Genomic DNA, 27,226 nt, shown 5'->3' on the forward strand with positions numbered 1-27,226 from the left:
GTTTTCCTGCTTGTTGAGGAAAACACAAAGAAGTTCTATGAGCTGTCGTTTCTCTGGTCCCGTCCTGGAGAAACTGGTTGGTTCTATTTCATCCCTGCTGACCGCCAGAGACGGTGCTTAAAGCACTGAATGTTCCCTTCGTGCATGCGCAGTTCAAGTATGCATACCAACGATGTCACCTGTGACCCCTGGGTGACCCAAGAAAGGTAAGTCCGGTGTCACCGAGGTTTGTTTCCTTTTTTCTTCTCGCGTGCCACGCATACCACTGTTTCTACAGCTGCAGTAGAAATTCAAAGGACGCGCCTTCGGCGCTATCACTCCGTCGCTCGGAGCCTCGTGACCGTGTAGGTCAGAGCAGTGGGGATTCGCCCTCCAGAGGCTGTGACGGTAGTGTGATTGGTCTTTTGGTTTGAGACCCAGTGCGGTCTATAAACGCTCTAACCTCCCCCAGTGCACGGTAAAGTTATTGTAGCTATTTGTTTATGGGTTGATGACGGATTTTAAGTTTATTTAAGTTGTGATTTGTCGGGTAGACAGCGGTTGCGCTCTTTTCCCCCGTGGGTCACTTTACCTCAGTTTGACTCGTAAGACGCAACCCTTTTTCCGTTTGTTTATGGCACTGTAGTGACCCATTACCCCGCTGTGGAGTGTGGGCCTGTTTAGCCTGGTGTTAGTGCCACGTTGCTCGACGCTAACACGCGTGTTTGTTGTTTGCTGATTAACACGACCACTTGTGTTCTTAATACTCCTCCGCTTGGCCAGGCAGCGTGCGCGCCCCCTTCCCCCTGCTTATTGGTGCTTCTGTTGATATATTTTCTAGTTAGCGGGACGTTAACTGCAGCCTTTGCTGGTGAAGGTAGAGTTTGCGTCCCCTCTCCCGGCTTACGGCATTGCATCAGTCGCGGAGCCGTATAGATATATAAGCTCTCAGCTGACAGTTTTGCTGTGTTAGTGGTGTGTTTCCTCTTCCCTCAGCTTGCACGGTTTGAATATTAATCGGGACGCTAAATAACGTCGTGTGAAGCACAAGCCGCTGGTGCTGTGCGACGTGCATCTGCTGTGCAGGCGGCGTGCGCGCCCCCTTCCCCCTGCTTATTGTATTAATCAGGGACGCTGAATAGCGTTGTGTGAAGCACAAGCCGCTGGTGCTGTGCGACGTGCGTCTGCTGTGCGACGTGCGTTTGCTGTGCAGGTGGTGTGTGCGCCTCCTTCCCGCAGCCTATCGCGTTCACATGTGCTAATTAGCCTTTTCACCATGGAGGGCTCACACGGTTGTGCTACCTATGGTGCCCTCCTTGAGGCTGGTGATGGCCATGACCTCTGTCCAGAGTGCCTCGGTCCTGACCACCTTAGAGACGGATTATCTGATGTGCATGAATTATGTGCATGAATTGCAGCTACATGCCTCGAGCACTGAGGGTGCCTCGATTGGAGCAGGTTGCTCCTGTTGTAGAGGATGTCCCCTCCCTCCCCCCCGTACAGCGGCCGTCTTTTCAACCTCGGCGCTCCAGACGCCATCGCATGTCTGCCACTGGGACTGACCTCCCCAGGAAGAAGGCGAAAGCTGAGCGGCAGCTTGCCTCGGAAGTGGACCGCTTGCATGCAGAACTGGCGGGAATGAGGTCCCTCCTGCAAGAGCGGCACCCCACCATGGCCACAGATGTGACGGGGCCACCGACCCCACCTTTGCCAGTGCTTACCAGGGAGGATGATGTTCTCTCTCTGGCAGCTTCAGCCTCTCACTTCCGGGAGGATGACGGTGATCGGTCCTTCATGGTTTCGGAGCCGGGATCCCCATCCTCGGCTCGGAGCTCGTTCAGTGAGACAGTAGATAGCTCGATGCAGGATATTATGCATATGGCCTTGAAGCACCTGCAGTTAGAAATTCCCCAGCAAGCTCAGTCAGCTTGCGATAGTGCCTTCTTCCGGCGTGGTCGCCTCTCAACCACCTTTTCGGTCCCCACATCAGTGGACTACTTGAGAGAGCTGCATGCTTGCTGGAGGGATACGAGTGCTCTCTCCCTGCTTTCATCGGATGGCCGAATTCTGCTTGGAGCCAGCCATAGCATCCCTCATTGTGTCACTGGAGGAAACCCTCCGACCATCTGTGAGGTGCCCTCGACCTCAATGTCGAGTGACTGACGACCTACTTGTGAGGCCCTATAATGCTGGTGCATGGGCTGGACATATTAGAAACTCCTTGGCTCACCTTATGTTCGCCCTCTCGGCTTCCTTGCACGAGGGCCGTGTCGACGCTTCTGTCATGAGCTTCAGTTATGCAGCGTTACAATCTATTGCGCTCATATCCCGAGAACTTGGGCGGATGATGTCTTTCCTGGTTTAGGCATGCCGCCAGGTGTGGCTGGCACAGTCCCCCTTGACAGAAGCATCAAGGTGAACTCTTTGGAGTGTTCCAGTGGAGCCGGGGGCGCTCTTTGGCTCTGCCGCGGTTGATGCGTTGGAGAGGACCGTCAGGGCGCTGTTGGGGCCACTCAACCTCATGGAAGGGGGAGGGGAGACCACGTTTTGAGAACAAAGGACCACATGCCTACAACTGAAAAAGTCCCGTTGGTCATGTGATCCCCCCGGGACACCCCCCCTTCCAAGGTGCAATACTAGAGGCCAACGGCAGGGGGAGCCTGAGAGCTCCCTCACCAGCTGGGAGGTCCAGGGCGGGCCCTCCGTCAGGATTGGTCCACATGACCCAGAGCCGGCTGGAAACCCGACACCAGCCAAAAGGTATAAAATACCCCCGCGGGGGTGATTTCTTGCTCTCCAATGTTGAAACTTGCGTAAAGACGGACGCATCCGTTTCGCACGGAGACGAAGTGCCACGTGTGCCCGCTGACCGGGCCCGGAGTTCCACACCCGGCCGGACGAGCCGACAACCACCGTGGAACTACTTCTACTTTTCCCTTTTTCCTTTTTTTCCTTCTTCACCGGAGTCTGAGTGTGCAGTGGCAGCGCACCGTCCTCCCGCATGCAGACCTGAAGCCGCTTCTTCTCCCCCCTCCTCAAAAGAAGCGCTTGATCCTCCTCGGATCATCCTGTGGACTTTTCCCTGTCCACAGACCATTTTAGCTTGTTTACCTGGGACGCCAGAGAGAAAAACAAGCTCCAGCTGGGAAATCAACGCACTTCACCGGCCACCGGCAGCACGTTCACCCTCGTCAAACTGAGTAAGGCTTAGAGTCTGGGCAGGCAATGAGAATAACGTGACTGTAATATTGCTGTGTGTTTATTATTGTGTTGAAGTCAGGGACGCCGATCCCGTGTTTCCAACCCATCTGTGTCTGCGCGTTGGATTTACATCCACGCGAACCTCCTCTCTCTCTCTCTCTCTCGCTCGCTCTCTCAACTTGCACAGACCATTTCTAGACTGTGGAGTCCAAGACAGTGTGCAGAGCTGAACATATTCTGTCCACTGCCCTTCTCCCTCCCTCCTTTTCATTTTTCCTCTCCTCCTCATAAACGATCGCGTAAAAGCAGCCGCGCGCTGCTGCATGCGCTTCTGTGACCATGTGTAGTTCACTGTCCCTGGGATTTCTCAGCCGCGAGCCCCCAGGCGCGCTCCTAGCAGGCTCACGATGCGAAGCGGCACCGTTACTTGAAGCTCAGAGTGTCAGGCCTGTGCCTCCTTGGCTTGGCCCCTTGGAGAGACAGGGATTTCCTGTTGAGAGTTGTCCTGTTGAGAGGTGTCCTGTTGGGCGCGGTACCAGGCTGCCGCGAGACTGTCACTACCGATGCCAGCCTCTCCGGGTGGGGGGCTGTCTGGCAGCGCAGGACAGTTCAGGGTCGGTGGTCTGTTCGGGAGTGCACCGATCACATTAATGTGCTGGAACTGCGAGCAGTGCAACTCGCTCTCGAGCATTTTTCACCATTCTTGAAGGGAAAACTCATACTTGTGAGGTCAGACAACACCTCGCCAGTCTTCCACATAAACCACCAAGGGGGGACCAAGTCTGCCCGACTGTTGCAAGTCTCCCATCGCCTTCTCAGGTGGGCCGCCCCCCCGTCTGGCCAGTGTGCAGGCCATGTATCTACTGGGGGATTTACACCCGCTTGCCGACTCTGTCTCCCATTGACAGCCTCCACCGGGAGAGTGGTGCCTCCAACCAGAGGTGGTGCAGAGGGTGATGATTTGGAGTCTTTTCGGCTGAACAGGGGTCGATCTGTTTGCCTCGAGGGAATCAACCCTCTGCCGCCTTTGGTTTTCCCTGAGAGAAACCGCCAGTCCTCTGGGCCTCGATGCGCTGGCGCACCCTTGGCCAGAGGGCCTCCTTTATGCCTTTCCACCGCTACCTCTGATTCAACAGACAATTCAGAGAGTTCTCCAAGAGGGCCACATGTTGTTGCTGGTGGCCCCCTTCTGGCCAGCTCGGACATGGTTCCCCTTGCTGCGGAGACCCTGTTTCACCGATCCGGGTTGTCTCCCCGACTGGTAGGGTCTGTTGTCCCAGCAGGGGGGTCAAGTTTGGCATTCCAATCCCCACCGCCTTCGCTTCTGTGTTTGGGCACTGAAAGGCCCGACTCCCTACTGAGTGGATGTGCGCAGCCTGTCAGGCATACAATCCTGAATGTCAGAGCACAGTCCACTCGGCTCCAGTATACCAATAAGTGGAAGTGGTTTGTGGAATGGCGCGAGAGCCATGGGGAGGACCTAGTGATTTGCTCTGTGCCCATGATTCTGGAGTTCCTGCAGTCTCTCCTCGATAAGGGTTGGACTCCGTCCACCTTGAAGGTCTATGTGGCTGCCATATCGGACCAACATGCTAAGGTCGACAATGGCACAATGGGGGGCCACAGCCTTGTGGCATTGTTTCTCAAGGGGGCTCTGAGACTTCACCCCCCCTAAGGGCGCCACGAGCACCTACATGGGACCTGCACTTGGTGCTAAATAGCTTGTGCCAGCCTCCCTTTGAGCCCCTGGCCAGGGCGGAGCCACAGTGGGTGGCACAGAAGACCCCGTTTTTACTCACCATCGTCTCGGCAAAACGTGTCGGCAAGTTGCATGCATTGTCGGTCAGCCCGTCGTGTCTGAGGTGGCACCGCGGTGGTACGAGCCACACGCACGTCTGCACAGCTTTTTGTGTGTTATGGGGGTCCCACCAAAGGCGCTGCACTGTCCAGGCAGCGCTTATCTAAATGGATAGTCGATACTATTCACCATTCATATCAGGTGTCAAGCTGCCCTGTACCATTGGGCGTGCGTTGTCATTCTACTTCTACCAGAAGTGTGTCTACGTCATGGGCTGCCTTTAAGGGCCCCTGTAGCAAATATGTGCTGCTGTCTCATGGATGACGCCCTGCACATTTGCCAGGTTCTCCAATGTGGATGTCGCTACTCCTCATCCACTGGGCGTGGTCTCTTGATCTTCGGAGGCTTCTCAGTAAGGTTGGTGGCTGGGATTCCTCGTGACTACGCTGGTATGAGTCATCCAGTGCTTTAAGCACCGCCTCTGGCGGTCAGAAGAGATGAAATAGAACAAAAGTAACAAATGTAACTACGGTTCTATGAATCCCGAATGACCGCCAGAGCATCATGTCACTTGGAATCCTCGTGTTCCGCGAGAAGATTCTGTAGGAAATGAACCTCGGGTGACACCGGAACTTATTACCTTTCTTGGGCCACCCAGGGGCCACAAGTGACATCGTTGGTATGCATACTCGAACTGCACATGCGCGAAGGGAACATTCAGTGCTTTAAGCACCGCCTCTGGTGGTCATTCGGGATTCATAGAACCGTAGTTACATTCGTAACTTTGGTTTTTCCCTTGTTGATGGGAGAGCAGACTCTTGGTGCTGGTCTCTGGGTCCTGGGAAGGTCTGACCCACGTGGTCGGCTCAGCAGAGGAGTTGAGGAGTGAAGGCCCCTGGTTGCAGGCCTCTGGTGTTAGCTGTATGCTAACGCTGGGTGAGCTGCTTCCAGGAACCCACCTCCTCCATTGAAGAACAGGAGCAAAAAAAACCTTTTGTGAGAGGAACTTCTCAGATGCAGCTCCTCCCTGGTGTTCACCGGGGAAGACTCGGTGGAAGACTGTCTTGAGGAGTCTCTTCCAAAGGCTTTTGGTGAAGGTTGGGGGATTGGAAGGTGTGAAATCCTGAGAGCGAGAGCCTCAACCAAAGGATGGGGGGTTAATAAGTTATACTTATTCCTTTCCGGACATGCTATCTGATTATATTGTTGTATTGCTGTAATTATTCACTGTTTTTGTGGTGAAATATCTTTGGTTATCTGGTGTGTACTGTGGATTGATACTGATTTTGAGCATGTCAGAAATGAAATAAAAAATGTAATAAATTAAATGATTGTCAGACAGGGGCTCTCCTCACACAAGCACCCAGTAGGTTCTGACGCATTCACAGTCAGAGCGCACAGTCCACGCGGTGACATAGTTTGGGCTGCGCACAGTCCAACGCAGAGGGGCTGGAGCAGATACTCGCACACGGGGGCGAACGACAATTTTGATGTCTGCGCACACATGGACACGGAAAATATGGAGGAGTCTGAAGGCTTCATCACAATTAAGATTAGAGATGAGATCAAACTTTGTTCATTCCACAATGGAGAAATGTACTTGTTACAGCAGTAGTGAATTAAAAAGCCCCAAAAAATCTGATATTTATAAAATATCTGAATTTTGTGGTTATCGTTGTTATATTTGTATAACACACCTACATGTGTTTGTTTATGTCATCTGTCAGGCGGAGTACGTCCAGCTGGTGACGGAGCTGAGGATGACTCGAGCCATCCAGCCTCAGATAAACGCCTTCTTACAGGGCTTCCACACCTTCATCCCACCCTCTCTTATCCAACTCTTTGATGAATACGAGCTGGTCAGTCACAATACTTCTCCTCCTCTGTATCATCATCGTCGTCGTCATGATCCTCCTCCTTCTTCTCCTTCTGTTCCTCTTCTTCTTCCCTTTTCTCTTCCTCCTCCTCCTCATGCATCCCTGCTGATTACTTCCTGTTAGCAGCGGCCTTATCCAGGTTGCAGCTGTCATGCTTGTAACCATCACCTTCACAACTCCAGCAACATCTTTTCTCCTTTCAGCTCTTTGAAACTCTTCAGTCTGGATTCTACTCACACCACAGCAGCAAAACTGTCCTCCTCAAAGTAATCAAGGATCTCCTCCTTGCCACTGACACTGGTTCCATTCCCTCCTCCTCTTCCTCCTTGACCTGCCCGCTGCGTTCGACACCATTGATCACACCATCCTCCTCCATAGTCACTTGGCATCTCCAACACAGCACTCTAGTTCACCCCCTACCTCTCCACCCTTCACCGTTTTTCTCCGTCAACAAGTCCCTCCCATCTGTTCAGAACATCACCCTCCTCATTGACGGCCATAAATTCACCCCTCCCCCTCCATATGCAACCTCGGCATCATAATAGACTGCTCACTCTCATTTCAAACACACGTCAACCATATTACAAAAACATCCTTCTTCCACCTCTGGGATATCACCCGCCTCCCTCTCCCAGACCACAGCTGAAATACTCATTTATGCCTTCATCAACTCCGGACTGGACTATTGAAATCACATTGTTTAGGTACTCCCCACCACTCATCCAAAAACTCTAATACAGCTGAACCTCTGAGGAGGGGACCCGGTATGAGTGGACACCCTGTACTGGGTGACACGTCACTGCATGGACACATTTAACACATTGTGATGAGGGGACAACCTGCCAAACAAGGACAGGACCAGTTTTCCTGGAAAATTACTGAGCAACACTAAAATGGCCAAAATACTTGGGCTGGGCCAGATTATTGGAATATTCAGGCTGCGGCTGATACACGATTGCATCCATGCTACACTCTGGGTTCACTTCCTTAATGTTCCATAATGAAACGTAACGACTGCTAAGCTATCTCCACTTCTGCTGCCCAGCGTTCTCCACCTTTCCTTTTCCTATTTAGCTTTGCACGATTGTCGAGGGTCGGAGCCCAGCACACAAGGTGGTTGGTGATTTTGACGTCACACGTACTCTGCACACACGAAAGATTGACTTCACCTTAACAGCAGAAAACCCACCAAGTGTGTCCAATCTGGTTCAACCAAGCAATGAGGTTATAAAGGATCAATACACTTTATTTTGACATATCATTGTATTTTGCGCCAGAATGTTTCATTAAAATTGACTTTATCTTGAGATTGTAATCATTTTCAGTACTGTTTGATCTTGTAAAAACATAGACAATTTCATTCCATACACTGTGACCATAACAAAGACACATTTAGAATTGTACATTTAAAGGTTATTATAGCAATATTTTACACGTCTGGTCCACTCGGGATGAAACTGGACTGTATGCATATTACTTATCTATCACAAAAGAAAACCTCAACAATCCACAGAAATTTTGGAAAGTGATCAAATCGATATAAATAGAAGACCTCAGGCTCTCCCTAAATGTCTTAAAAGATGCTGTCTCTGTCTATGATAGGACCGAGCTCTTAAATAGCTTTAACAAGCATTTTGTAGCATCTGGTTCTTTGCTTGACTCCACAGGAGCAGCCCCTGTGACTCCCTGCACAGAACTTCCAAAGTCTTCCGTAAAGTTTTTTAATTTTGTTCCTTTTACTGTGCAGAAAGTGCATGCATGCTCTTAAAGCATTAGATCATAGGAACCCCCCCAGACCTGACTTGATAGAGTCCTACTTCCTGAAAATAGCAGCTGATTTTATTGCACAGCCTCTTACACCTTTTTAATCTCTCAATCCAAAACAAAGAAATCCCTAACCCTTTACTAAAAGGAGGTGATCCAGCTGTTTTAACTAACTACAGGCCAATATCAAATGTGTGTGTCTTGTCAAAAGTTCTTACGTCTCTTGTCTGTGATCAACTAAAAGAGTTCAAGGTCCTTTATTTGCCATTTGTGCATAACTAGCAGTCAAAACACATTGGAATTCTTGCACGGAGCTTTCAGAGTCAACATTAAAAGTAGTAAAAGGTAAGAATTTTATAGGTTAAAAAACATGAAGGATAAGATTAAAAACACTATACAGCATGACAGATGATAAGAAAGTTTTATAAAATATTGCACATTTATAAAGTGAAAAAACTATTGCACAAGTATGGTAATTAGGTGAAGTCCATTAGGGGTTTTCTGCCATCAGTCTGACAGTAGCCGGGAAGAAGCTGTTAAAAAAGAGTTCTATGAGTTTTACTACTGTCCGCTCTGCTGTCTCTCAAGTTGTACGTGCAGTGTTTGTGTCTGAGCAGAGAGTGAGCTGGGTGGAGTGAGTCCCTGATGATTCCTTCTGCTCTTTTTCAACAACACTGCTCGTACATGATATCCATGGAAGGAAGTTTTTTGCAGATAATCCTTTCAGCTGTCTTTGACTCTTCCTGTACTCGAATGAACTTCTCTCTAAACTGCAATCCAGCTTCAGCACCATCATGGCTGCTGCAAAAGTGATGAATGACATGCTTGTTGCTCTTGATAAAAAGCAATAGTGTGGTTCCCTTTTTATTGATCTGTCAAAAGCTTTTGACACTGTGAATCATGCTGTTTTAAAGTATAGGCTTCTTTGCCTGGGACTATCTAATCATGTTGTTTCCCTGTTCACAAATTATTTGCGTTTGTTTACTCTGCTCCTTCTACATGGAACATGCTGTTAAAACACTGGGAAATCACATAATGTATCCCATTGAATGCTTTTACGTCTACATTGAGTTGACCTCTTTAGATAGTAACTGTTTTTTATAATGTGTGTGTAATTTTATTTTGAGTTTTGTCATTTTAAATTGTAACCATATTTTTGCTGCCTCTAGGCCAGGACTCCCTTGAAAAAGAGGTTTTTAATCTCAACAGGATTTTCCTGGTTAAAGGTTACATTTAAAAAAATGTGGTCCCTGAAGTAGATTAAATCTTATTTAATAATTATCTTGTATACGTACGTGTGTGTGTGTGTGTGTGTGTGTGTGTGTGTGTGTGTGTGTGTGTGTGTGTGTGTGTGTGTGTGTGTGTGTGTGTGTGTGTGTGTGTGTGTGTGTGTGTGTGTGTGTGTGTGTGTGTGTGTGTGTGTGTGTGCGTGCGTGCGTGCGTGCGTGCGTGCGTGCGTGCGTGCGTGCGTGCGTGCGTGCGTGTCAGTGGCAGGCTGTGCATTTCTGAACCAGGCCTTCACTAGTGCTGGGTCAATCCACCCCTCAAAAACTTTTTGCATCACAAATAGATACTCGTGTAGCCAGAATAAATACCTTGACTGATGAAAAAGTATCTGGAGTTCACAACTCCACTTCAGCTGCAGCTACATTAAGAATGCGGCTGCTCTTCCTGAAGCTTCTGGGGGTTGAGGAGGGAGACAAATGTCAGCTTTCCATGGTCTTGAAAATAATATGATGGCAAATAATATAATCCTGAATCCTGCATGGAGTTTGTAGTGAGTGCTAGTAAATTGTACTGGACCACTGTGCACTCGGAGTGCTGTGGTGCGTTCAATGACCTCTTGTAAAAATCCATGTTGAAAATTGTTTTGACAATAAATCTGCAACCAAATGTCTTTATCTTTCAAAACCGCTATTAAATCAACACAACTATATTTTTGTTCGTGCTGCTCACTACAGATGCAGCCAGCTTGTGCTGGAGAGTGGACTCTCTGACCATCCAATCAGAGGGCTTGAATACACTGACATCACGCTACGCCTTTTAGAAGGCCCTGAGTTGCCAATATCAAAATCTGATTGGTTGAAGCAGCCACGTGACCTACACTAGTTTTACACTGCAGACGCCTGCAGAACTGAAAGTGAAGGCCTGAGGCTGATTTCTTTACCATGGCAACAGGTGATGACTGAAATATGATTGATTAAAAATGTTCACATGGAAAAACACGTCTAGAAGCAGCACAGCCGGGTAGAAGCTCTGAGAAGAAGCAGACAGACCATTTGGAATTATTGGAATTTTTAAAAAAGTATTCATGGATATCAATCTGTGATTCAGATATTTTTCTTAGGCCTGCAGAGAAGGCCCTGACGGCCTGCAACTGATGTATTTATATTGTATTCATCTTGTATTGATTAAGTTATGTACTTTTACTTGTGCTTTTAATCTTAGAGAAGATTGTCCACAATCAGTTGGCACCCTACTTGGAAGCTAATGGCATTACTGAACTGTTCCAGTCTGGGTTTAAAGCTTTACATAGCACAGAATCAGCACTTCTGAAAGTGTCAAATGACATACTCTTGTCAACAGACTCTGGGAAATGTGTTGTTCTTGTGCTCCTTGACTTGTCTGCCGCGTTTGACACTGTTGACCACCACATTTGAATCTCCCGCCTCGAGCACTGTGTGGGCATTAAGGGTATCGCCCTTGACTGGTTTCGGTCATACCTAACCGACAGAAGTTTCTGTGTAAAACTCCACAACTTTGTGTCCTCAACAGCTCCTCTTCCACATGGGGTCCCTCAGGGCTCAATCCTTGGCCCTCTTCTATTCGCACTGTATCTACTCCCCCTTGGTTCTGTTTTTAGAAAACACAGGGTCTCATTTCATTTGTATGCCGATGATTGCCAGGTCTATTTTCCTTTGGCACAAAACCATTCCCACTCTGTCCAGCCACTCCTAGACTGTCTTCACGATATTAAAGCCTGGCTCTCCTCTAGTTTTCTCAGTCTTAATGAAAGCAAGACCGAAGTGATGATATTCCGACCAAGTTGCTGTACTCCCCCCAACATTGACCTTGGCTCTTTGTCACTAAATCTCAAGGATTGTGTCACCAACCTGGGGGTCAAGTTCGACCCTGATTTTAAATTTGAGAAGCAGATCTGTTCTGTAGTGCAAAAAAGTTTTGATCAACTACGCCAAATTGCTAAATTGAGGCCTATTGTATCAAGGCCTGACCTGGAGAAACTAATCCATGCTTTCATCACCACTCGTCTGGACTACTGCAACTCCCTGTATGTAGGGTTAGCCAGGCCTCCCTTTCTCCACTGCAGCTTGTGCAGAACTCTGCTAACACAGACTCCTAGGCGTGAGCACATCTCCCCCATCCTGGCCTCCCTCCACTGGCTCCCTGTGCATCACAGAATTAACTTTAAACTTTTGTTATTTGTTTTTAAATGTTTTAACGATCTGGCTCCTCATTATCTATCAGACCTGCTTCAGCCTTACTGCCCACCAAGATCCCTGAGATCAGCTGCTGCTGACAGTCCCTAAGACGAGGCTGAAGCTCAGAGGAGACACATCATTAATGAGCTGCCTATCAACATCAGGCAGGCTTCCTCGCTCCCTGGTTTCAAATCCCTTTTAAAAACCCACTTTTATTCTTTGGCTTTTAGTACACCATGATTTATTTTCATCTTGTTTGATATCATATAACTTGTAGTAAGCTTGTTTGTTTGTTTGTTTTACATGTTTTCTATGTTTTATGCCTTGTCTCTTCTGTGCTTTTGAATTAACTTTTGAATTATTTTATTTATTTTATTTGATGTTTTCGATGTACAGCACTTTGGTTACCTTTTGGTTTTTTAAATGTGCTTTATAAATAAAGCTTGATTGATTGATTGATTGATTTTAAATAACCATAACATATTTGATGTTTGGTTCGTTCAATATCAACTGGTCCTACAATTTGTCCTTGTGACCCGTCTCTCCGAAGGGAGGACACCTGTCTTCAGGAGACACTTGCCTTTGGATTGTAGGGCGTCCCTACATTAGAGGTTTTACTGTATATCCAAAACTCCACTGCCCACCTCCTCATTCACACCCGGTCCAAAGAACACACCACCTCCATCCTCCATCACCTCCACTGGCTCCCTGTGCAATATGGCATCCAATACAAGGCCTTCCATCACCCCCACCCCACACACACACACACACCACCACCACCTCACCAGCCAACAAGTCCGTCCCAACCGCTATCTCCGTTCTGCCGACACAAAGTTCCTCACACCCACCACCGCACTGAGCACCGAACCTTGGGGTGGCCGAGCCTTTGCTGCCACTGCCCCCACCCCCACCCTCTGAATCTCACTCCCACAATCCATCAGGAACACTCGCTCATTACTGAAAACACTGGAAACACTCCTGAAAACCCACCTGTTCAAACTTGCTTTTCCCTAAACTCTTATTGTATTTTCATGAATTGTTATTTCCTGTTTTTGCTATATAAAGCATCTTTGAGTGCATAAAAAAGCACTATATAAGTATTATTATTATTATTATTATTTTTATTGCTATTATTAATACTATTATTATTACTGCTAACCGTGTGTGTGCTTGCGTGCGTGCGTAGGAGCTTCTACTGTCAGGGATGCCAGAGATCGATGTTCAAGATTGGTGCAGGAACACGGAGTACACCAGTGGCTACGACCCTCAGGAGCTTGTCATCCAGGTGAGCTTCTCATCTCAATTACTGAAGCTGACATGTTTAAGTTATAAGGGCTCCAGTATGTCATGAAGATGAACAGTGTGTGTCTGTGATTGGCTCTGATAATCATGATGCCAGGGTGAAAGCAGGTGAAACATCTGGTTTCACCTGTACCGCCTCTGCTGGTACAGCCACTTGTGCCCAACACGCCTGCCACTGTATCTGACATTCCACAGTGTGTTCAAAAACTCACTTTAACAAGAAGAAACCTGCTGCAGAAGCAAAACTCTGGAAACAGTGAAAAGATCCAGAAAGAGAAGCTATAAGATGATTAGTGCCATTCAGGTGATGGAGGAAATATTGATATCTGTTTACTGTTGTGTGCGTTAATGTGATGCCATTTAATGTGTGTGTGTGTGTGTGTGTGTGTGCGTGTGCGTGTGCGTGTGTGCGTGTGTGTGTGTGCGCCTGCCTGCCTCCCTGCCAGTGGTTTTGGGTGGTGGTGAAGAGCTTGACTCAGGAGGAGCGAGTCCTTCTACTCCAGTTTGTCACTGGAAGGTGAGTCTGTGGGTTTTTGCTTCAGATCATCTTATTATGTTTTCTTCTTCACTCTGCTACCTGCACACATATGATGGATAGATATAAAAATCAGTGAATCCATATTAAATGTGTTTGAAAAAGTGTCCTTTCTCAAGTTAAAACTGTCCTGTTTCTGTCACATTTATTTAACATTGAGTCGCTCAAGAGCTGAAAAACACAATGAGCATGAAGTACCTGCATGTCAGCAGGCTCCAAACTGTTGAAGAGTGAATAGTGAAAATAAAGTTAATATGTAAAATAGTTAGCACACACACACACATATATACAGTGTGTGTATATTGTTGGGATTTATGGTTGGTAATTAGCATTAAAAATTACTGTAAGTAATAGATTATTGAAAGTAATAGATTACTGGAAGTAATTTAGGAAAAATTGGAATTACTAATGGAATTAAATGGTCATTTACTCTTTAGCAACTCCTAGAGTAATTGAGTAATTACTCAAAAGTTAATAAATGATCAAAAATAATTTATTAATGAAAACAAAGATTGTTCAACATTAGCTATCTGAGAGATTTCAGCTGTCAGTTTCCACTGTGTAGGGATTTCTTACCGCATAAGGATCACATTTATGTTGTTTGGCTATCGATAATGATTAATGATTATCGAAGATGGTTATTAATTATGTTATTGAACATTTTATCTGATGTGTATCAGAACCTCGGAGCTCCACCTGTCTTAACAGGAAATGATAGACAATTCAGTTATATCAGTCTCATAAGATATACTAAACAGTTAATCAGGAATTTGAATTAATAGTTAAATTAATTACAATTACCAGAATTAACAGTCAAGGTTGAAGGATTTTGGAGTTCTTGACACAGAAGAGGTCGACATTTCATTCTCCTTTGTGCTCATTAATAAAACCGCAAGTATGATTCCAAAAATTATATTTATTAACAATGAAAACAAATAAACACAGATTCTAACTACCTATATACAGCTGTGTGTGTGTGTGTGTGTAGAGAGAGAGAGAAAGAGAGAGCAAGAGGTGGAGGGAGTGTGTGTGTGTGTGTGAGACGTGTGATGGAACTACCAAACAAGATGGCGGATCACAAGAAACTACATTCAAATGGAGGTTATCAGAGAGCAGGAAGTCTGTCCTGGGTCTCCACCATGTGCTGGAGAACAATGGAACATGGAAGCTAGTCTTTAGCATCTGCTTCCTGTGTGTCTCTGCTAAAGGACCATTTCTAGAATGAGTTTATGTGAATGAGACTTGTTTTGTAAAACGTCAGGAGTCGTCAGATGGTGTTCAGTTACTGTGTGATGTTGTCTTTGATGTGATATGTGTAGGATTGTGAGTTAACTAGTTAGTAAAGCAAAGATTAGCATGCAGACCCTGTGTCTGTGGCAGAGCTAACGTTGGTTTACAGGTTGATAACTGCTCCTAATATCATTATCTATAGAACTCAATCACTGTAACAGAATCAACACATCTTCATAAAGTTAAACAGTTCTATCATAGCATCAGGTTTAACTAATCTCAGGTAAAGCCCAGTTGTTACCACTTCCTTGAAGGAGTTCAGTTGTTGTCCTGCTGGAGGGAAGCTGGTGTCTTCTCCTGTAGTTAGCACCTCCTGCTAACTGTGGTTGCTGGTTCTGCAGGCTGAGGAGAAGAAGATGAAGTTGATGTTTCAGGAGTCCTTCTTTGCAGCTCCTGGTTGTTCCTTTTGTCCAGACTGAGGAGCTGGTCGCTCAGGTCTGTGATGGTTTTCCTGCTGGTTGAGGAAAACACAAAGAAGTTCTGTGAGGCGTCGTTTCCCTGGTCCGTCCTGGAGGAACTGGTTGGTTTTCCTGGTTGATGGGAGATCCGACTCTGGGTGCTGGTCTCTGGACCAGGGGACGGTCTGACCCTCGTAGTGGGTCAGCAGAGGAGTTGAGGAGTGAAGGCCCTGGTTGCAGGCCTCTGGTGTTAGCTGTATGCTAACACTGGGTGAGTTGAGCTGCTGGAATGCAGCTCCTCCCGGGTGTTCACAGGAAACAACTCGCTGCAAGACTCTCTGCAGGACTGCTTTTGCAGGCTTTTGTTGAAGGTTTGTGGATTTGAAGGTGTCAAATCCTGAGAGCTACAACCAATCAGTGACTGGCTGAGTGCGTGGGGGGGAAGTGTCTTGTTAGACACTTCTCTTAGAAAGCGGGGGAGGTTCTGCTGTGGCAAAAGGTCCCCCCACGGTGTGATGGTCAATCACATTCCTGCATCCGAATTCATATGTCATGACTGTGTATCATGACAAATGAAAGTTGTCTTTCCCTAGAAATGAACAAACTTTCTGTGGTCTTGTGAGATCCCAACATAAATATTAATAATTAATCATTTACATTTTTCATAAATTACTTCCAGGGATTTATTACTTTCAGTAATCTATTATTTACAGTAATTGTAACACTAATAACCAACTATAAATCCCAACACAGTCCATTATGATGCCAAGGTTGCATACAGAAGGGGAGGGGTGACTTTATGGCCGTCAATGAGAGGGGTGATGTTCTGAACAGAGGGGAGGGAGTTGTTGACAGAGAAAAAATAGTGAAGGGTGGAGAGGTAGGGGGTGAACCAGAGTGCTGTGTTGGCGATGCCAAGTGACTATGGAGGAGGATGGTGTGATCAATGGTGTCGAGTGCAACGGACAGGTCAAGGAGGAAGAGAAGGAGGGAATGGAACCAGTGTCAGTGGCAAGGAGGAGATCCTTGATTACTTTGAGGAGGACAGTTTTGCTGCTGTGGTGTGGGTGGAATCCAGACTGAAGAGTTTCAAAGAGCTGAGAGGAGAAAATATGTTGCTGGAGTTATGATGATGACCGAGTGGTCCAGGATTTTTGACAATAGCAGAAGATTGGAGACAGGTCTCAGGGCCATTTCTTGCCCCAAGAGCGCAATCATGTGATTCTCGCGTGAACGAGATGATAGCATGGGAAAACGCTTGATGCCGATCGCGGCTGCTATTTTCTTCCCGATTCGTGTTCCGCATTCTGGTCAGTCACGCGCTGTGGTCAGGGAAACTCCTCATCCGCCATTTAGAATTTTTCACTTCCGTCAACATTCAGATCATCACCGGAATATATAAAAACTCATTTCAACACATGAAAACAACTTCAACTGAAATGACGTATTTTGGATTATTTTCACTTCCTCATGCCGAAGTTTCGTAACTATTCATGGTTCAGAAAAACGTTGACTGAGCAGGAAGAGAAGGAGGAACAGGGACAGGATTTGATTTGTTAATATAATAAAAAATACATGACACATTTACCATGTTATTAAAAAAAACACATACAGATAAAAAGTGACTAATGCAATAAACATGGTGTGGCAGTATGTAGATTTGTGTGTTAATTCAACTCTGGGAGTTGATTCAACTCTGGACTTTTTGCTGTGAACATCAAACTTAAAATATATATTATTCCTTCAGATTGAAGACTATCCAGAGATATGCCTTCCCTGAGTTTCATTGCGATATATTGATTATTAAAGAAACTACAAGCATTTTTATGTAAAAAGTTATGTTGGTCGAATTCGTACATTACCAAAGCTTGTAAATTTCCATTACAAGTAAAAAAAATTGTCCGGGAAGTGAAAAGTTCAGAGAAGTGCTGAAAACCCTTAATGTCAAGCCCTGAGTCTGAAATTGTCCAGTTTGTCAGGCAGGTTTTTTTTAGGAGGGGTGTGATGGTGGCGAGTTCGAGTGGAGAAGGGACAGCGCCAGTGGTGAGAGATGTGTTTATGATGCGGGTGATGAGAGGGATCAGAGTGGGAATACAGGTTTAGAGCAGGGGAGATGGGGTCAAGATGGCAGCTGGAGGATGTCTTGGTGGGTAAGAGTGTGCTGGTGTCAGATGGGGACAGAGAGGGAAAACTACAGGACTTGAGTGGAGGCAGTTCAGGATCTGAAGATAAAGAAGTGGAGGAAGTGGATCCATGTGAATTATGTATGGTAGCATGACAGGAAGTTGTTGCCTGTGTCTGTTGTGACTGTTGACGTGATATTGTCCGTGAGTTTGATGAGGTTCGCAAATATTAGACAAAAGAGGGCGAGGGTTTGAGCAGTTGGAGTGGATGATTTGAGAATAGGAATTGGAGCAGGCAGGTTTGTTGTGGCAGATTGTTTGTAGGCTTGGGCACGGACAGTGAGACACGTCTTTATATGGAGTCGTCTGAGTCGTCTTTGTTGTTTTTTGAAGTTGCGGAGTTCTGGGGTGTACCATGGGGCAGAGGTGGAGAAGGAGACTGGCTGTTTTGAGAGGGGCAATCTGGTTGAGGTAGGGGGAGAGAGTGTGGTTGTAAAAGCTAGCAAGATCATAAGTGGTTGGATCAGGTGTGGGGAGGAAGAGGGAAGCAGGCGATGGCATTGCGTAAGGAGGAGGAAAGAGAGTGACAAAAGGTTGTTGTTTATGTGTGTTTGGTGGTGGGAGTGGTGGTAAAACCATCCAGGGTAATGGCGAGAAGATGGTCAGTGATGGTGAGGTCTGTCAATGACAAGTTATGGGTGGTGAGGGAGGGTGTGGAGCAGAGCAGGTCCAGGATGTGACCATGGTTGTTTGTGGGAGAAGTGACGTGCTCAGTGAGGTTGAGGCCATTTAAAATGTCCAAAAAGTCAGATGTTAATTTGACAGTAGGAGTCAATATGGATGTGGAAATCACTGAGAAGCAGAATGGTTGGGGAGATGGAGGACAGTTGGGTTACAAGAGCAGATCAGGAAGTCTGAAAGCCAAGTGCTCAAATGAGGAGACAGCTGGGATGGAGACAAGGCTGAGGGGGAATGTTGCACCGATGGATGACTGCAAAGGCTCCACCTGATTTATCCAGTCTGGGATTGTCCATGATGAGTCCAGGTGGGGTGGTCTGGTGGTTTGTGCAAGGTTTCAGTGAGACAGAGCAGGTCCACTGTATTGTCCAAGATGACATCAGACAGTCATCTTGGACAGAGTAAGCCACATCCACCTAGTACAATGACTTAACATCTGTTCAATTAACTGGCTGTTTCAGTTCCAGGGTCCCACATGGGGGCTTCGCCTTCTTGATGGGGGGCAGTGGTCTCCAGAAGTTCACCATAGCTGCGGTGCCATACACCTCCAACCTGCTGCCTACCTCCAGCACCTGGTAACGTTCTCTGCTTCACTCCCACCCATCACACCTGTGTGTCCTCTCCCACCCATCACACCTGTGTGTCCTCTCTCACCCATCACACCTGTGTGTCCTCTCCCACCCATCACACCTGTGTGTTCTCTCCCACCCATCACACCTGTGTGTCCTCTCCCACCCATCACACCTGTGTGTTCTCTCCCACCCATCACACCTGTGTGTCCTCTCTCACCCGTCACACCTGTGTGTCCTCTCCCACCCATCACACCTGTGTGTTCACTCCCACCCATCACACCTGTGTGTCCTCTCTCACCCGTCACACCTGTGTGTCCTCTCCCACCCATCACACCTGTGTGTCCTCTCTCACCTGTCACACCTGTGTGTCCTCTCCCACCCATCACACCTGTGTGTCCTCTCCCACCCGTCACACCTGTGTGTCCTCTCCCACCCGTCACACCTGTGTGTCCTCTCTCACCCGTCACACCTGTGTGTCCTCTCTCACCCGTCACACCTGTGTGTCCTCTCCCACCCGTCACACCTGTGTGTCCTCTCTCACCCGTCACACCTGTGTGTCCTCTCTCACCCGTCACACCTGTGTGTCCTCTCTCACCCGTCACACCTGTGTGTTTGGGCTTCTCCAGCTCCTCCTTTATGGGCAGAGAGGTGAGGCAGCACACCTGATTCACATCATGGCTTAAGCATTTTTCTGCCACACTTGGCATCAAATCTTCCTCCTTGATTGCAGATTATTCAGATTCTGCAAGCACATTAGTATTTTGTTGTACATAGACAATTGCCAAAAAAATACATAAAATAAGTTTGAAATCAGCTGCATCACTGGGAACCATTTTTCAATAAATCTATTCATTATCATCTGCAATCTGGCCATGAGTGTGTGGTTTCTTTAGAAATATAAATAACAGCACCGACTCGTGACCAGACATGTTCACTACAAGGTTTTCAGTGTTTCTGCCATTTTCATTGAAACACAGTGTTTTCAGAACGTTACCAGAAAAAAAGCTGTTCGGTCATCTTTTAAACAGTTGTGTATAATAATTTGGTGCATTATGTAATACAATTTCCCCTTTATCCATATACATAGTTCTATGTTTAATAATGATAAAAAGATTACGGAAAATGAAGATTCAGTTGGACTGAAATGATGTCACTCTTTGCCTTCACTTATGTCCTGCCAACATAGTGATGGGAGAACACAGGGCTCTAAATCAGGTAATAACCTTTGCAATATGTAACAGGTAATGCAGCAAGGTTTATTACAAACGCGTTCAAGAATTATATTACAAAATGCGGCAGATTATTAAGAAAGGCGTTATGAGTTTAAAATGTATTACCTTATTACATATTGCACCATTATTACATAATGCGGTGCAGCAATTTCTTTTGTTAATTTTTGATAACAGTTCTTGAAATGAGCTAAATATTTTTATATTTGGTTGATTTTGTGTTTAGTTTTGGTCGCAGTTTACCTGTAAAGTCAAACTATGAGTCCTAAATCCAGCTGTTTGTAAAGCTTCCTTCTACATTGAGACTAGAAAATAACATACGAACCTTTCAAAGTTGTGAAATTAACGTTTTTGTTTTTCTGTGTTGGAATTTCACATAAAAATTATTATCTGTAGTGTCATATTAAAATAATATTGGATGCAAATCCTAAAACCAAGAAATTATTTATAAAACTAAATGTCCTGAATGTGATATTTTTCTGACTAAAATGAGGAAAAACATTTGAACTGTCTTGCAGGGTCAGGACCAGAGTTGGAATGTTCTGGCTAAGCACTAGGGGGCAGTAGAGCTCTTTGGAAACAAATGTGGAGACCAGTGTGTTGCCTGTGTGTGCACATCAGACGGGGGAATTGGAACAGAGGTTTTTTTGTGTGTGAGGGAATGAGATGTCATTTCCCTCCTTGTTGAGTTTTCTTGTTCTTTGCAGCATCAACATGCTGAAACTCCCCGAGTACCCGAGTCAGGAGGTCCTGAAGGACCGGCTGCTGGTGGCTCTGCACTGTGGAAGCTATGGCTACACCATGGCCTGAATCTCAGATCACCATGTGACCGTCTGCTCCTGCTGCTGGGCGCCAATCTTCACCTCCTTCTCTTCGGTGCTGCTCTTGCTGGCTTCATGAGGGAAAGCTGCTCACCGCAGGCGCTCATATCATTACCAGGTTTAGGGTTCTTTAATGGAAGTTGGTATGTGGTAATATATGCAAAGACATCATTGTTATCTTTAAATCTTTTTGTGTACATATTTATTAAGGAATCAATAGCATTTATACCATGAATCTACATCAAAATACAAGCTTGCTGTATATCGCACATATCCACTCATGGCTGAATATTTGACATGTAATCAATCTGTCAAGCATCAAGACACCAGAGGAAGGAGATCGGAGAGAAGAGATTTTTTACTATCTAAATTCAAAGGAGTGATCAGCACTTTTTAAAGCCTTTAGTTAAGTTCATCATTTGGGAGTGATTCAGGGTCCACAGACTTTCACCTTTTTATTTTTCATTGATCTGAAACTGGTTATCATAATGCCTGTGTCAAAATCATACTTCAGTGTTTTCATTTGTCATTGTGAAGAGACCAAACTATTTTGTTTTAATTAATTTAACAACAGTACAGTGGAATCAACACTGTAGACAAATAAATGCTGTGGTAGTTTCTCATATTTAAACATTTTGCACCTCATTCATTTTATTGTGCTTTTATTTTCATTTTGAGGGAAAACGTCCAGCTTGCACAAAAATGTTTGAGCTCATTTCTGTTTATCCCAGACTTCCTCCTGAAGTTAAGACTTGCCATTTGCGTTCAAGTACTTTTGCTGAATTTTCCGATTGAATGAAATACCGTATATATTGCATTGTGATACACATTCAAAACAATTGATTCGATTTCAAACCGGACCATTCAAATTAGGACATGTCCACACGAGAATGCCATCTCCCTTGAATGCAGAGTTTTTGACCAATCATCCACATGGTGTAGCATCTTAAGAGCCCGAAAACAGTTTTCATGTTAACTTGAGTTCCAGAGTGAAGACATTTCAAAACAGCACGTCTACTATGAGGCTTGAGAGTGGGCCCCTCAACCCGCCGTGTCCCACGATGTCACCTAATAGAAATAACAATGCAGGACCACATGCACACCACCGATCGGTTTAATGAGCCCATAGCTTGGATCTCTGGAGCACAAGGAGAAGCAAGAATATTCTCTTCTTCTCCTTGTTTGAGGCCTTCTGAATTTTTGGTGTAGTCTGGTGAATCATAGCATCCCCTAATGGCCTGGCATATGTACTACATCAGGTTGAGCTGTGTTTTTATTTGGGGTTTTTTTAGAACCCCAGGGAGGAAAAAAGATTGTTTGTGGCTCGTTTGGACAAAACACACAGGACTTCAAGGATTCAAATTCAACACTTTAACAAGCTGCCATATCACATCAGCACGACTCGGCATTACTGTGTACGTGGAAGTTTTACATTGACTACTGTGTGTGTGTGTGTGTGTGTGTGTGTGTGTGCGTGCATCCACTGGGTGTGGTTGGAACTGTTGTGGGGGTGCCTGCAGCATGTATACCTGGTGTTTTATTTCAGATTTATGTGTTTGCATGACATGACGGTATCTTCTCTCACTCCTATTGTACAAGAGTATTTGTCCGCCATAGCCAATCCCTGCTAAAACGGACATTATCTACTGACTGTATCTCTTCTTTGGCTGTTTCAGAGTGTTAAGGGATTCTCGGCAGTTTTTTCTATAATCAGTTAGTATTGTTTGAAGCTTGTTGAGACACACCTATATTGTAAATGTACCTTTATCCAACTGTAAATGTATCTCTGGATCAAATAATTGAAATCTATGTTGTGTTCAAAGGTTTTCTTGAATAAATCTGGTTTTGATACTGCAGGAGCCCTTGAATCACTATTTCCTTCTTTAGATTTGAACAATGGCCTCGCACTTTAATTTTCACTATGTAAATGTATTTACTTCCTTTCTTTTTAATCTATTTCTATCATGCACAAAGGGCATAAGAACATGCATTAGGAATATTTAATAATTAAAGAAGAGAGGGCAGTCCTTTATATGTGTGCACATTTTAAAATTCCATCTAATGGAATTCATTTTTGAATTATAAGTCACAAAATCAGAAAATATAAATCCATGATTTCCGTTTTATTTATTTATTGTCAACTAAATAGTTTTAAACCTGAGGACATAATTGTTGAAATGTAATAAATGTACAACTTGAGCTTTGCAGTGCCATTGACCATTGACTTTTTGATATTTAAATTTCCAAATACACCATACATATCTGTATTTGAAGAGGAACGCTTGAGATAACTTCATTAATTAAAAAAAAACTTAAGTTGTTTACGAAGTTTACACTTTGGTATGTGAGCGTGGAGATTTACGTTGTGGCACAACAATTTTAAGGTTAGAATTGAACTGCAAAACCTGTTACAATCATTAGAATACAATAATAATCTATATATTCTTGATCATTTAATTCACACTGAAACATTCATGCATGTTACATTTCATTCAAACCTTCTTTATTTCTTTGCGACTTCAGCTTCCAAGCCAAATAGATCCGCCAGAATGCAACATTCAAAAATCAGAAAATGAATTGTAACATGGTTTAACCACATCTGTTTAAATAAATTGTATTAAATTGTTTATCTTATTAAATAAAATTACAGAAATAATGTATTGTATTAACGGTATTGTAGGAATTAGAATACAAAGATTGTTACAGTCTATAGTTTGTATCGTGGCAGAAATGTTTTTATTTGTTTCTTAAAGTTGTAAAAGATGGAGTTGTGTATTTAAAATCAAGCAAGTCATTATTCAATGCGTAGAAGCGTTCTTGTGGTCAAATGTGAGGCTAGTTTTAAGAGCCATGATGTGAAATGTCACATTCCATTTGGTTGATTGTTGTTGGCGTCCATAGCAACACCATGCCAACCACACAAAAAACACAGTTTCCTTTTTAAGAAAGCTGAATGAATGTACAGAATGCTAAGAACAAAAAGTATAGCCAAGGAGGGCTTGCCTTTCTTTAGCCTTCTTCTTGCTGAATTACTTTTCAATGAGATAAAGGATATGATTCCTGTAAATGATGAAATGTTTGTGAGGAGGAGGATTTGAAAGTTGAACAATTCAATGTATTATCACAAAAACAGCCTCTGACTGATCTCCAGGCTCAGATGGAATAACTCTAAACTTCTCTAAACATTTCTGAAAAGAAATTAAAAGGTTGCTATTTGAGGCAATAATGTATTACTGGACAGAAATTGACTGCAATGAAACAAGGCAGAATTAAATTAATACCCAAATAAGCAAAAGTCAAATGATTATTGAGCAAACAAAGACCTATTACATTCCTGAATACAGATTATAAAATAGTTACATCTGTATTGGCAGCAAGGTTAAAAGTAGGTATAGCCAATATTATTAGTGAATCAATCAGGATTTGTTAAAAGAAGATTGATCCACTAGAGGACGGTGCAGGAAGTCCTCTGTCTCCAGCACCGGTGCAACGCCGCACATCCAGTCCACACTGCAGCTTTACACACCACTGGCACCACGCTTTTTATGTACTTACTCTGAAATTAGACTGATTGTTACACATTTTGTCACAATTGATAATCAATCAGTTCTGTCTTCTGTATCATTGATAATAAATCAGTTCTATCCTCTTTATCATTTGAAGATAACTATGACAGATGAATATGGTGCTGCTGATTCAGTGGTAATATTCCACTAAAGAAACATCTCTACCACTGCAGCTTGGCTGTTTATTATTACATGAATCAATAAGTCTGATATTTGAAGGTATTAAATGTATGAGAAGCAGACCCGGAGTGGCTACTCAGGAGCATCAGACCGGCCCAAACATTAGACCGGTGGGCCGCTGGGGCCCCATGTTTACTTTTTTTGGTTTGTTTCTATGGGGTTATATTTGTGCCAAAATTCTGAGCGAGCGATGGGAAAATTTGAGCGCAAAAAAATGAATTGTGCAAGCGCACTAATAACATTTTGAGGAAATATTTAAATTGCGCAAAGACAAACTTGAGATTGCGCTCAAAAATCATTTCTGCGCTCAGATTCTTCCTCTGCGCTCAACCTCTCTCTCTCTCGCGCTCTCAACCTCTCTCTCTCTCTCTCGCTCTCTCTCTCTCTCGCGCGCTCAACCTCTCTCTCTCTCTCTCTCGCTCGCTCAACCTCTCTCTCTCTCTCGCTCAAATCCCTCCACGTCCGCTCAAGTCCTGCTGTGCGCTCGCTCAAAATGTGCAAAGCCCAAATGTGACAGACACGGTTGTCCACCAATCACAGAAATTTGGGGCGGGCATTGAATTCTGATTGGTTACTTCGGTTTCTGAAAGTGCCTCATAACCAACGAAGAAGAAAAAGAAGAAGAAGAGGGAAAAACAAACTGCGAAGGAAAACATGTTGTAATCCAGGATCATTATCTTTAGTTTTCCTTATTTCTGTTTTCCCTCGCAGTTTGTTTTTCCCTCTTCTTCTTCTTTTTCTTCTTCGTTGGTTATGAGGCGCTTCCAGAATCCGAAGTAACCAATCAGAGTTCAACGCCCGCCCCAAATTTCTGTGATTGGTGGACAACCGTGTCTGTCACATTTGGGCTTTGCACATTTTGAGCGAGCGCACAGCAGGACTTGAGCGGAGGTGGAGAGATTTGAGCGAGCGAGAGAGAGAGAGAGAGGTTGAGCGCAAGAGAGAGAGGTTGAGCGCGAGAGAGAGAGGTTGAGCGAGCGAGAGAGAGAGAGAGGTTGAGTGCGAGAGAGAGAGAGAGGTTGAGTGCGAGAGAGAGAGGTTGAGCGCGAGAGAAAGAGGTTGAGCGAGCGAGAGAGAGAGAGAGGTTGAGTGCGAGAGAGAGAGGTTGAGCGCGAGAGAAAGAGGTTGAGCGTGAGAGAGAGAGAGGTTGAGCGAGCGAGAGAGAGAGAGGTTGAGCGCGAGAGAGAGAGAGGTTGAGCGAGCGAGAGAGAGAGAGGTTGAGCGCGAGAGAGAGAGAGGTTGAGCGAGCGAGAGAGAGAGAGGTTGAGCGCGAGAGAGAGAGAGATTGAGCACGCAGAGGAAGAATCTGAGCGCAGAAATGATTTTTGAGCGCAATCTCAAGTTTGTCTTTGCGCAATTTAAATATTTCCTCAAAATGTTATTAGTGTGCTGCACAATTAATTTTTTTGCGCTCAAATTTTCCCATCGCTCGCTCAGAATTTTGGCACAAATATAACCCCATATGTTTCCACAACACAAGGTTGATCACAGGCTGTTTCAACTGTTCCCGGGCCACCTCTGCCTCCCTCCACTGGCAGCTTCTTTTCTTTAAGACAACCTTTATTTAAAGCTTGAAGCGTCTCTTTTTTGCAGATGCACCCTGATGACATAATACGTCCATTCAGTCTGTCAGTGGGTTTGAAAGATGGCTAGAAAGAGCAAATGCACTCTCCATCTGGTGCCTTCCGGGTTGGGGCGAGGATCTCCGGGGTGCTTGGTTTGGGCCCCCCGGGTCTGGGGGGCCGCCGGGTGCCGGAGTGGCGGCGTCTGGCCCTGGTGGCCTCGAGCCCCGGGGTGGTGCTGCAGGCCCCCCCCATAATGGTTCTAACCACACCCAGTGGACAAACCACACGCACACAAACACACATACACATACACACATGCACACACACTTCCACTCCTCATCGATGAGAGTTGCTGCTGATTTTTCTTGTTTTTTGCTATTGTTCTTTCAATTATCAAAATCACGTTTTTGTTTTGTTTTGTGTTGTTTTTGCTTTTGTTATCATTGTTGTTGTTGTTTTTTGTTTTTTTGCCTACCTGCAAATTTATATTCTGGCTAGAAAATCATGTTACTGTCTAGATAGTACTGCTCAGGCTGGTTTAATCTAGAAAATCATGTTACTGTCTAGATAGTACTGCTCAGGCTGGTTTAATCTAGAAAATCATGTTAGTCTAGATAGAGCTACTCAGGCTGGTTTAATCTAGAAAATCATGTTACTGTCTAGATAGTACTGCTCAGGCTGGTTTAATCTAGAAAATCATGTTACTGTCTAGATAGTACTGCTCAGGCTGGTTTAATCTAGAAAATCATGTTAGTCTAGATAGAGCTACTCAGGCTGGTTTAATCTAGAAAATCATGTTCCTGTCTAGATAGTACTGCTCAGGCTGGTTTAATCAAGAAAATCATGTT

The 27,226-nt window shown here is 45.0% G+C and overlaps 1 protein-coding gene across 2 annotated transcripts in view; it reads left to right on the top strand.

Moving 5' to 3' along the window:
* The window catches only part of hace1 (HECT domain and ankyrin repeat containing E3 ubiquitin protein ligase 1), a 110,617-nt gene extending 87,717 nt beyond the window's left edge, over positions 1-22,900 (top strand). For both annotated transcript variants that reach the window (XM_080501137.1, XM_080501138.1), the window contains 5 exons: positions 6,706-6,837; positions 13,246-13,344; positions 13,808-13,878; positions 18,907-19,020; positions 20,954-22,900. In XM_080501137.1, the coding sequence (XP_080357263.1) occupies positions 6,706-6,837; positions 13,246-13,344; positions 13,808-13,878; positions 18,907-19,020; positions 20,954-21,056 (519 nt within the window). In that variant the 3' untranslated portion in view covers positions 21,057-22,900. The remainder of the gene's footprint in view (positions 1-6,705; positions 6,838-13,245; positions 13,345-13,807; positions 13,879-18,906; positions 19,021-20,953) is intronic.
* The last annotated feature ends 4,326 nt before the right edge of the window (positions 22,901-27,226 follow it).

Source organism: Blennius ocellaris, assembly GCF_963422515.1.
Source record: "Blennius ocellaris genome assembly, chromosome: 8".
Classification (NCBI taxonomy): domain Eukaryota; kingdom Metazoa; phylum Chordata; class Actinopteri; order Blenniiformes; family Blenniidae; genus Blennius; species Blennius ocellaris.